Source organism: Amblyomma mixtum, chromosome 1, assembly GCF_055824585.1.
Source record: "Amblyomma mixtum isolate Tamu chromosome 1, ASM5582458v1, whole genome shotgun sequence".
NCBI lineage: Eukaryota > Metazoa > Arthropoda > Arachnida > Ixodida > Ixodidae > Amblyomma > Amblyomma mixtum.
Window position 1 is genome coordinate 76,613,898 of NC_143012.1, and position 11,195 is coordinate 76,625,092.

An 11,195-nucleotide genomic window follows, 5' to 3' on the forward strand; every position below is an offset into this window, starting at 1 on the left:
TTATTTCCATTTGCCCCGACCTTCCATTCTGGCGGCATGCAAACAAGTGGCCTTAAATTGTCGCAGGACAGAGCAGTTAATGATCCTTGGGCTGCTTTTCCAGCCTCTTTCTTTTCTTAAACCTGACACCTACTTCTTCAGTGGTTCCGATGTGGCTCTTTAGTTAAATCTCGTTGCAAAAGAAGGGAATGTATAGGACGACTGTTAATGTACCCAGAAAATCTTGACAAGAGTATTTTTCCCCTCAAGTTATTTATGAAAGAAACTTTTTTCGCATACCTTAAGATTGCACCATATCAATTAATATGTCGGCAGGACGCTCTTCGGAACGGTTATAGTTTTCTGTTATTTATTGTCCAAAACGTGCCCCATTGGTTTTCCTGTGCATTCCTAATTACTCTATGGTAGCTCAGGAACAACGCTAAAAGCCACATTTTGGTACGCATCATGAAGGTTAGACCGTTTCGATAAGTGCGCTCGTAACTGTATTTAATTGTATTTTATATTTTCTACGGAACTACAATCTAAGACCAAGAAGGGTGGACTCGGTGGCGGTTATGGCATAGAAGAATATATTGTTCAGCGAGTTGGCGCATAGCAGTAAATGTGACAGCCAACAAACAGGCGGCACTAAAACAAGGAAAGCATGATGCAAGGCGGTCGTGCGTTCCTTCCTCTCATTTCGCTTTCTTGGTGCCTGTATACTTACTACTCTGGCCACATGGTGTTCCCATAGCCCACCTCGCAGGCTTCGTCCTGGTTCGACCTAGTGCTCACTCTGGAGGCGGTCCACAGCCGAGAGAAGTACCTCCGACTGTTCCACGACCGCTTCGGCGCTTCGGTTCCCGAAGGAGGAAGTATTCAGGAACTTCTGGCCACCGAAAAGAACGTCCTGCACGTCCTGAACGCCATGCGATCGCCGGACTCCTACCCGCGGCCCGTAATTGGCAGCCTAACCAAGATCGCCGCAACGGTCCCTAACTCGACTGTCGACAACTGGCTGGTCCCAATCGTAGATGCACCCGGTGGGTAGGCTGCGGACTCGAGGACATTCGTTTCGGTGCAGGACGGGCGTGTTCTGGTGGCAGTCGACCGGCTGCTGTTTAATTACAGTGCAGATGCGTTGAGGAAGCATCTGTCATGGTGGCTAGTGCAGATCCTCATCGTGATCGGCTGGCCTCAAGAATACGCCATCATAGCGGGCAACAAAGAGGTGAGGTTATTTTGCGGTTCAAGGAGATATTGGTAAAGAAGTGACTGACTCTTTACGCGTTGAAGCTATGGCTCTGATGAACTCCGTTTTTTTTTTATTCGAGATGTTTGCCATTAGGCATAATGCGGTTACGAATGATACTTTTGTAGGCTGCTACAGACACTGGATGGATTGTTTGTTATGCCTGCGTCAAAGACCTCGTAACTAAAGAGACTGAGAACCATTTTAGGCGAAAACGCTACGCCTAGTTTTAGTCTAGTTATAAGTGGCTTTTACGCGATATAGAGGACTTGCAGATCAGCAAAACTTCTCCGTGAGGCCCAAGGTCACTACGACACATCGAGAACGCTGGCGGCGTACCATGACCAACCCACTGTAATAAAGCAACGGTAAAAAAAATATCGCGGGATGAACGCCGTCCCACCTCTGTAGCGCAGGTGCCGCTCTTTTTTCCGTTCTCTAGCTATCTTGCATGGCCTTCCGAGTGTGGCATTGAAAGACATCATCAGCATGCGTGTCGTTTAACCTTTAAGGCGCTATTCGCGCAGTTGTGTACATAATCAACTTTCTGTTTTTTTTTTAGCGTCCTTTTCCTTGCGATGAATTCTTTTCTTTCCGGAGAATTTTTCATCACATCGCATACAGAAGGCATTTTAATGTCATTTGACACGCAGTAGACGAAATTTCTTACAATGAGCTTAGCAGCACATCCACCGCTTATGTCATGCTGACATATTTCGCCACTGATAGCAATGTCATTTTTGTCCTGAATTTACAGTGTAATGCCGACTATCGAAATATTGGTTCAACCAACGATCAATCAAGGTTTCATTTGAGAACTTCTGGTATCTCGGTGTTACCACTTGCGGCATTGCGACAATTTGCACGAAATTCGTACACGTGCACCAAAAGTAAAACGGACCACGCGAGTGGTCACAGAAGTGCTTTCGAAGCGTACTCAATCAGCGAACGAACACGCAGACACCGAGGAAACTGGCGGACCCATCCTGCAGTTTTCATGCAAGCGTTACCGTCGGCACTGGCGCAGCCGCGCTATTTCCACCGGTGTCCTTCAGGGACACTTCAATTGCTTGGTGCGCGAAAATGACGCTGGGACGCCGTGATCCGGTGACTGAAGAATAACAGCGAGGCGAAGTGCTAACCATGGTCGGCACATGAACACGCAGTCGGAAACTGGTCGAATTAGCGACGAAGCAGAACACGCGTGTCATCAAGGACGTCTCTTTCAGCACGATGTGTGCCTAATTAACCTCTGAGCGAGGCCTTAAAATTGCCCTTGGCGATATCTAATCAAGAACCGCGGCTTCGCGCCTTCCGGCGACAAGGCGGAGTTAAACCTAGCAGGCGTGCTGAAGCATGTGTTCTTTCCTCAGTCAGAGAGCGCACTTAAGCTCCGTCTTAAGGGTATGACGCCATAGCTTCAGTCAGTTAAAGCCCATATATGCAGAACTGGTCATTCTCAACTTAGCCTTCATAGATGGCGGCTAGTCTTCATACTACTACCAGAGCAGTGGCGCAGCGGTTAAGCGATGCGCCACTGCACTGGCAGGTGGCTGTTTCTATCCCAGCCACCGCTAGTGACTGTGCTCTCTACGTTGCCCTTCCCGAGCAACCACAGGCGACTAGTCATTAATTTAACTTCCACCTGCAGAGGGAGGTTGTGATGGCGCCAAAAGATTGCGCGACCCAGACGGCGCGACGCTCTCCACCCATTGGCTGCAGCTTGCGCGATGCTCCTCTGCATTTACCCAAGCTTACCCGAGTAACTCGAGTAAGCTCGGGTTCGCTGGAAGAACAAGCGAAGATAACAGGATGAGATGACAACAGGATTCTTGCTCGGGGTTGGTAGATTTTGACGAGTGCTTTAGGACTAAAACTGCAGGATGCGTCCGTTGGACCACCGCTGTGTGCATTTGCTTCTGCTGCTGGACGGAGCTGAGAAGCAGTTGCTCCAGAGCTCGCGTGGAGCGTTTCACTCGAGCGTTTCATCCTTTACTCGATTGTAAAAAAAAATAAACATTTAGTGTTATGCGGTGGATAACTGGCAGTTTGGCTCTCTTGATGTCCCTGCACATACTACTTGGTGTAAAATGTCCGTTTTCTGTCAAAAAGATATCTTTCCAAAAACGAGTTCAAGTGAGGCTCTTTGAGGGGACCTGTGCTACCTGGCTGACTAAAGGCGCACTGTGTATGTCAGGTGTCTTCGCAAACAATACGTATATTTAAGAACTTTTCACTGACACCTCAATCATTTGAAGGAAGCAAAAACACCCAAAGGACTGCCCCCTCAAGAATGTCAATAGCTCGCCCTGTAATTGGTACGCGTTTCAGGATACAGCGCTCCTCCATTGAGATCGTCATCATACGCAGGTCGCTACAACGGAGGTGAAGGTGAACTGCTACGAGACGATGGCTGCGAGGTTCGGCCTACTGCTGGCCTCCGAGAGTTCCGTCGCTTTCTTCCCGCGGGACTTCCGGTGGGAAGTTGAGGCGTTCCTGAGGAGTCTGCTAGGCGTCCTTAGAGCGGCCGCAGCGAAGGTGACCTGGCTCAACGACCAGGCAAAAGCGACCATTACCAAGAAGATCATTGAGCTCGATGTATGAGCACTGTAGATATGTACCGCTTCCACCTATAAGACAGAAAGGACGCTATTGTAAACGTTAAACGTGACTGCTACTTCAAGATGCGAAACAAAATAATAACTCAATGCATATATGTGGCAGTGCTTCAAAATAACTATGACATAAACTGCGCATTTCGACATATAAGATTTACTTCGGCGCGCAGCGCTCTGGCATTCTCGTAATGAAATGTATTTGATTTTGTTGGTGCGTAAAGGGCAGCTTGAAAAAAAAGCTTCACGGACTAGTTTTTTCGTCTTCTCGAGCCGGGATCAAGGATTCGTGGTCCGGGCATTTTATCCAGTGAGACCATGCAAAAACTGGCAAAAATAGAAGACTGGGGCATTCACGGCGGCTACGCAGATCGAACCCCGCACCTACAGAATACGAGGCAGATGCTCAGGTCACTAGGCTTACATTGGGCTTTCGCATTGTTGTTGAAACCGGCTGAATTCTTTCCATTAGACCGATACCTTTCTCTTTACTCAGTTAATTAGCCCTGCTACGCTCAACGCGCTGAATATTGCATCTACCGCTTATACTGATCAGTGCGCGAGTAGTTGCTCCCTGTTTCATTTTATACCGATTTCTTTTTATCTTCAAGCTTACGATCCATAACCACGCAGTTTCGTCATTCACATTAGAAGGACCCGCCGCGATGGCTCAGTGGTTACGGCGCTCGGCTGCTGACCCGAAAGACGCGGGTTCGGTCCTGGCCGCGGCGGTCGAATTTCGATGAAGGCAAAATTCTAGAGGCCATTGTACTGTGCGATGTCAGTGCACGTTAAAGAACCCCAAGTGGTCCAAATTTCTGGAGCCCTTCACTACGGCGTCTCTCATAGCCTGAGCTGCTTTGGGACGTTAAACCCCAATAAACCAACCATTCACATTAGAAGGGTGAATGAGACAGCCAGAATAAAATTTCCCTCTTGCACTTTCACCTTTTCTAGCGGAAACAAGACGGATGACAGGAGAACAATCCCTCCTCCTTTCCTTAAATCATTTCCTTGTAATGTACCTCACCTGTCATAAGTACCGGCGCGATAGCCTACCGTTATGAGCCTCCCCATGGTATTCTGGAGGTATGTTTTCGATGCCCAGTACTGCCGGTTGCCGCCGGTTTTTACATGACTACTGGCTTTTCGCTCACCTGATGTTTAACTTATTTAGGGAGAAATTGCTGAAAAAAAGGTATCTGCCCCCCAATTCGTAAAGAGTGAGTCTGCTTTACGCTTAAACTGCGTCTACATACATAAATCGAAACCATCCTTCTGTCCGTGGGCTATCAGAAGTTCTCTCTTTGACCTCTAAGAAAATTTACCTGTACTTGAACTCGCATTTTCACATGGCAGTTTCATTTCCTAAACTTTTCTTCAGCTCGTAAAATTTTGGTCGAAAGCCTGATTATAAGTTTTCCTTCATCATTTTTCATGCATATATTTATTGGTGAAGAGCAACTTCAGAAACAAACATCTTCAACAGGTTAGTTGAAGTGAAGTATCCTTAGATTATCTTTGAACCTGCACTGCTGTTTTCTATATTGGAGACAACAAAGTTCGACACTTTATAACTCTGGTCTCCAACACCTTCAAGTAAATTATCGTCACGCAAGCTCGTGCAAAAGTCGCATCGCAGTCATACAAGTCAGTTGGCAGTGCGTACTCAGAGCCCCATTTTTCTAGCACAGTATCTGCACTGTTCATCATTAGTCTGAAAGTAATAAAAACTTGAACCAACGCATTCTTCCTGATCTCCTATGTTACCATTCTTAAAACCACAGGGTTTTCGCGTCAACCCGTTGTCGGTTCTTGAATGTACAGCATTTCATGAAGCAAGTTTCCAGTCAAAGAATTTATTTCGAACAGCTAGAACAGTACTTCTCCGGCCACTAATACTTTTTTTTTACATAAGATCAAATTTAAAATAATTTATACCGCTTCCTGCGTTCTCAATGTCGCACTGTGGCCGCTGGAGGTGGATGACTCCAACGAGACCCTATGGCAGCTCTACGGGGACTTCTGCGTCTCGTGCCAGAATCGCAGCAGCAGCGTGAGACTCCGACCATCGAGGAACGGGCCGTGGACAGCACAGGCCGACTGACGCTAACAGACTACTGGTGGGACGCCCACGTCAGGTTTTGGAACCTGACCTCCGTGCAGCGGGAAGTGATGCAGCTGCAGTGGCAGGGAGAGTCGCTCGAAGGTTTTCTGTACGAGCCCCTGAAAAACCAGCTGCGAATCTCTCACGCCGCTCTGCGCTCCCCGTTCTTCCATTCAGACAGCGAGGAGCTGAGCGCGGCGAATTTCGGAGGACTCGGAGCCGCCTTTCTGCTCAACGCGCTGCAGATGTTTGTGCGGCCGGTGAGTGTGCTTGGAATCGTGAGTGTCTCGAAGGTCGAGGCACTCACAACACTTGTATACAACCCTTGCGTCTTACCGGTACTCGCCTACAGGGTAGTAACGTGGAGGCTAACGAAAGGGCTTCAGCTTAAGTTAAGACACTATAATGAATAAAGGAGAGGTCTGCCCGGTTATTAGCCTAGCATGCTACTCTAGGTTTAAGTTAAGGAGAACGCAGCGAGCTATGGAAAGACAAATGATAAGTGTAACAATAAGAGATCAGAAGCGGACAGAGTGGGTGAGGGAACAAACGCTGGTTAATGACATCCTAGACAAAATTAAGAGGAAAAAGTCCTTAAGGGTAACGGACTGGATTCCCAGACAAGGCAAACGTAGCAGGGGACGGCAGAAAATTAGGTGGCCGGATGAGATGCGGATGAGATGGAGATGCGGAGAGAAGCGGATGAGGCGGTGGGTTGGAGAGACATGGGAGAGGCCTTTGTCTGCAGTAGGTGTAGACAGGCTGATGATGATGATGATTATGAAGGTCGGAGGCATTCGCGGTCCTTGAAAAAGTTTGTGCCTGTTTGTCAGCCAGGGGCTTCTCTGAAGTGTGCTTTCCTGCAAGGAGTTTCTGAATTCGCATATGGTCGATGCAGCGGTATCCTCAAAGCTTACTGCTTCTTTGCATCCAGAGATCTTCAGCCCTTTATCTTCGAAAGTCATGAACTATTCCAAGGATCCGTCTCTAAAGCAGTCTGAAATACAACAAGGATGCATCCTTCCATTTTCTTCCACTGCACTCATTTTGAGAAATCAGAACCGCATTCCTCTGTAGCCATATAGCTACACTGGCGTGTAGGCTGATAGAATTGCTTGAGGATAAGCACTCAAATTTGATATAGTTGGTGCGAGAGCGTGTTAAGGAAACAATGCGCACAGTAGTCGGTTCCAAATTATTCCAATGACTGATTTTACCTAGAGGCCGCCGCCGTGGCTCAGTGGCAATGTTGCTGGGCAGCTGCCCCCAAAAATCCGCATTCAATCCCGGCTGCTGTGCGCGCATTTTGATGGAGGCCGATAGTCCTTATACTCTGCAAAGTTAGTGCGCGTTAAAGAACCCCAGGCGGTCGAAATTATGCGTAGCCCTTCACTACGGCTCTCGCATAGCCTGAATCGCCTTGGCGCCTTAAACCTCGTAGATCTTAATATCCCCTGCGGCAGCTGGAATTCCGTCCGACCATTGGACTAACATCTTTCCGGCTCTGCTTTGAACAGTCTGGCCGCACCCAGGAAGCAGCTTCAAGAAATGCTCAGCTAATGTGGTAGACAGGCTGTCCTTCTTTATCGACAGTTTGTTTAGATTTCGATGGGAAGAATTTTATTAAAAAACGGAAGTATTTTTAAGAGAGGAAAAAATGAGCTAATCTTGTTTTGCAACTTTATGCGACAATTGGAAGGATACCACTGTTGATACCACTGCGACTGACTATGTCATTTGTCTCATACCACGGCTAATGACACGAAATTCGAACGAGCACTGAACCTCACTTGGTGCGTGTGAGCGATTGCAGACATGCTCCCAAATAAACGAAGATGGCACAGATGAATTAAAAGGTTGCGCTGTAAGCCCCTAGCTTCATGATTGGACGCGACTGCAGGCTGATGACACCGATATCGACGTTGTCTTGGGCAGCTGGCCGGATGTTGGTGGCATTGTGGAGGCGGCAGACAAGCTCAACTGCAGCGCCGAGTTTCTCCCAAATATTCGGGACATCATCGCCTTGGGCCTGGCCTGGCACGGAATGAAGAGCAAGGCCAATACTTCCAGAGGAGACGGCAGCAACCCTGAATCGGGCTCCAGTGTCGCCATCAAAGACGACCACCGTGTGGAACATCTCTTCAACGAAGACCAGCTGTTCTTCCTGACCTACTGTAGGAGCAGGTGCGCTTAGCATTATTCTGGCGTCGGTGGAAATCTTTGCTAGATCATCACGTGGTGATAGGTCCCGAGCACAGTAGCTCAGCTGTTCCACTTTTTTCTGGTTGTTTGCGAAATATAACTTAGTGGCATCACATTATGAAATTAAATGTTGAGAACCAGCAGGTGAACTGGCGCCCGCTTCCGCGGACTGAATGGTAGACGCGTAATCTCTTTTCGATTTAGAAGCAAAACGATATGTAATTCGCACATGAGCAACGCGTTTACTATCTTCGAACGGTGGCTGCCTCCAGGCTTTTTAAGGCGAAAGCCTTTAATGCCTCATCGTTGTCGACAGAAGGTTGTCAGCAGAGGAGTCACGATTTTCGGTTGGTCGAAATGGTTATGACGTCAGAGTGCGCGGATTCGCAGTAATATGAGGTCACCCACGGATGCCTGACGCCCCCTTTTGGAACAGACGACAACTAATAAAATAGTTGTCGTCCGCTCCGACAGGGGGCGTAAGGCGTCCGTGGGTGACCACATTACATACTTGATTACTGCGAACTGAGTCATGGTTACAACCGAACTCATCGAAGCAGAGAGAGTCGTGCTAAAGAAGTTTGTAATTGTAATGTGTAGTCAAAGTGTGTCGTAAAATAAAGCACTAGTACAGCACAAACAGTCTCGCAGTCAATGCCAAACAGTGCGCCAGGAAAGGATTTCGCCTTGCAGCACTTTAGGGAGCCAAAGTGCCCCCTGAATTTTGTCAATAGCTTTGAGCGTTGCCCCCTTTGTAATTTTGTTAAAGCGAAACAAAGTAGACTCATTTCTCTTTGAACTTGATTGTGATTCAGCTTACAGTCAAGACGCAAAAAAGCGAGTGTGCAATTCAAGCACCTTTCGACACTTTCTGGCAAGAATGTGCAAGCTTAAACTCACCCCAAACCTGTAGCATAGGGGTCTTAACTAGGGATGTTGAGCAACCCAATGCACAAAAAATGAGCACAATTTTTTTTTTCGTCTCCGCGAATCTCAGGTGTGCAGAAGTCGGGCACATCGGCAGTCATCGGAGCCGAAACTGCAACGCGGCGGTGCGCAGCATTCGGGACTATGGTCGCACGTTCAACTGCAAGCAAGGATCGCCCATGGTTCCGCAAGACACGTGCGGCGTCTCCGACTTCCTCTGACGCTGACTTCAGCGCGACAAACATTATGAATTAGCGGATGCTATCTTTTTATTTTTTCTTCTCTATCCTGATGCTGTGTTATATTCTTTTACTTCTCTTCATCGCTTATTAGCCACGAAAGATGTTTGTCCTTTTGCTTTTGAATATCGATATTGTTGAGCTGTTCTAAGCCTGTGCGAGACAATTGCCCGAATGTGAAGCCTTATCTCTGTAACGAATTACTGATTATGCACGTCAGCGACGTTGCGAAAATTTGGGACAGCCTTTGAATGTATTTGCCGAGACCTTTTGCAATGAACATTTGGTGATAGTTTAGATGAGAATCCTGTTCAGCATACGTACACATCATTAAATTGTGGATTATATGTTTTCGTTTAGTGATTCGTTGAGAAATGCAGAACTTCTGAGCGACAAAACATACCTGCAAGCAGGTAGGCTTCCAGACCTAATCTCTATAGGCCCTTGGATCACATCCACAAGGAATTGATTGTAAAACATTTTAATCGCCAGAAAAAGCTTGGTAGGTGGTCGCGGTAAGTGGTCGAGAGTGCATAGCCCTCGACGACTTTGTCAGCCCACTCCACCGCCAAAACTTGCGTTCTGGGGTCAGAGCTAGCCAGCACGGTCTCCCACCGCTCGAGAGAAGGAGCTGTAACTAGATCACCCGGAGGTGGCTCTGTTTTGCAGTCCCATAGGATGTGATCGTAGGTGGCCCGTATTTGTGCTTAAATAATATTGCTTTTTCGCGCCTTCAGTGTGCATGGTACTCGGCGTGCTTGTCTTGTGAGATCGGTTTGACATTCGAAAGTCAAATTCGAAGTTTTTTTATTTAGAAAACGGAGCCACAGAAGCGGGTTCAACCCCGGCGAAATTCTAGAGGCCCGTGTGCTGTGCGATGTCAGTGCACGTTAAAGAACCCCAGGTGGTCGGAATTTCCGGAGCCCTTCACTACGGCGTCCCTCATAGCCTGAGTTGCTTGGGACGTTAAGCCCCAATAAACCACAGAACCAGTTGTCTAGGGACAGACCAAAACGCAGATGAATGCCTTAAGAAGAGTATCCCATTCTTGGCCACATTGAGGTGCAGAAGACATTCAGTGCAGAAAACACTTAATGGAAATGAAAAATGAGGGCTTAACATTGTAGTGTTTCGTATGTAACCTCTGTATGGCGTCAAAGGAAAGTACATCCACAAAAAGAAACAGATGGTCAGAATGGTTATTCCTTGAGTGACAACAGATACAAAGCGTTGTGGTATTTCGCTGTAATTAGCCAGTGTTTCCTGTGTTTTGGCTTCCAGTGGTGCTCCCCCGACCGGCTCATAATTCCGGCTAGCTTATTGACCGCCTTGTTCCCGGCTGGCCGGCGTGAGCAAGTGTCCAAATTATTGTGACTTTCGTTTCATTTCTATCCAAGATACTAGGCGCGGCTGTTGGTATCACACCAGCGGTGTATCCGCGGATTGCCTCTTTACAATCGCTGACTATGTAATCTGCCTTAATGTGCGCGATGGCCAGCGGTATCGCAACCTGCTTCGGTCATTCTTGTCATAATCGACGCCGCGGTGATTAATCTGTGTTCTCCATTAATTATTGTAGCGTTCAACTTCTTGATCTCGTCTGGTCGGGTAGTAGATTCATATGTGAAAAGAAATAACGCCGACCAAAAGGGAGGTGTTAAAAGATGTATTTGACGTTTCGGCTTCCGTACGGAAGCCTTGTTCACTCAACCAAACAGCTCAAAGCACGAAGCTTAAGTGCGTCGCAGTAATCGCCCTTGGCATCTTGCGTACATACGCTCTAAACACGAATACACCTATATTGGAGTAACAAGAGAGTAGGGATTTCATCTAGCGCACTCGCTTTTTAAAGGCTGCGTGCTAGAAGACAA

At 47.6% G+C, this 11,195-nt stretch overlaps 2 protein-coding genes across 3 annotated transcripts in view; both read left to right on the forward strand.

The window, feature by feature from the left end:
• The window catches only part of LOC149366823 (uncharacterized), a 25,258-nt gene extending 19,043 nt beyond the window's left edge, over positions 1-6,215 (forward strand). For both annotated transcript variants that reach the window (XM_089552561.1, XM_089552569.1), the window contains 2 exons: positions 737-1,213; positions 3,605-6,215. In XM_089552561.1, coding sequence (XP_089408687.1) covers positions 737-1,033 — 297 coding nt within the window. In that variant the 3' untranslated portion in view covers positions 1,034-1,213; positions 3,605-6,215. The remainder of the gene's footprint in view (positions 1-736; positions 1,214-3,604) is intronic.
• LOC149366824 (uncharacterized) lies at positions 5,854-9,624 on the forward strand. The gene is made up of 3 exons (XM_089571874.1): positions 5,854-6,216; positions 7,833-8,140; positions 9,156-9,624. Exons 1-3 carry the CDS (start codon positions 5,854-5,856, stop codon positions 9,304-9,306), a joined length of 822 nt encoding a protein of 273 aa, XP_089428000.1. The 3' UTR covers positions 9,307-9,624.
• The last annotated feature ends 1,571 nt before the right edge of the window (positions 9,625-11,195 follow it).

Bases quoted from the DNA above. Each gene is read 5' to 3' on its own strand.
- LOC149366824 (XM_089571874.1), top strand. From the start codon at position 5,854: ATGGCAGCTCTACGGGGACTTCTGCGTCTCGTGCCAGAATCGCAGCAG. The intron at 6,217-7,832 runs GTGAGTGTGCTT...GTAAGCCCCTAG, and splicing joins TGCAGATGTTTGTGCGGCCG to CTTCATGATTGGACGCGACT. The intron at 8,141-9,155 runs GTGCGCTTAGCA...CGCGAATCTCAG, and splicing joins CTGACCTACTGTAGGAGCAG to GTGTGCAGAAGTCGGGCACA.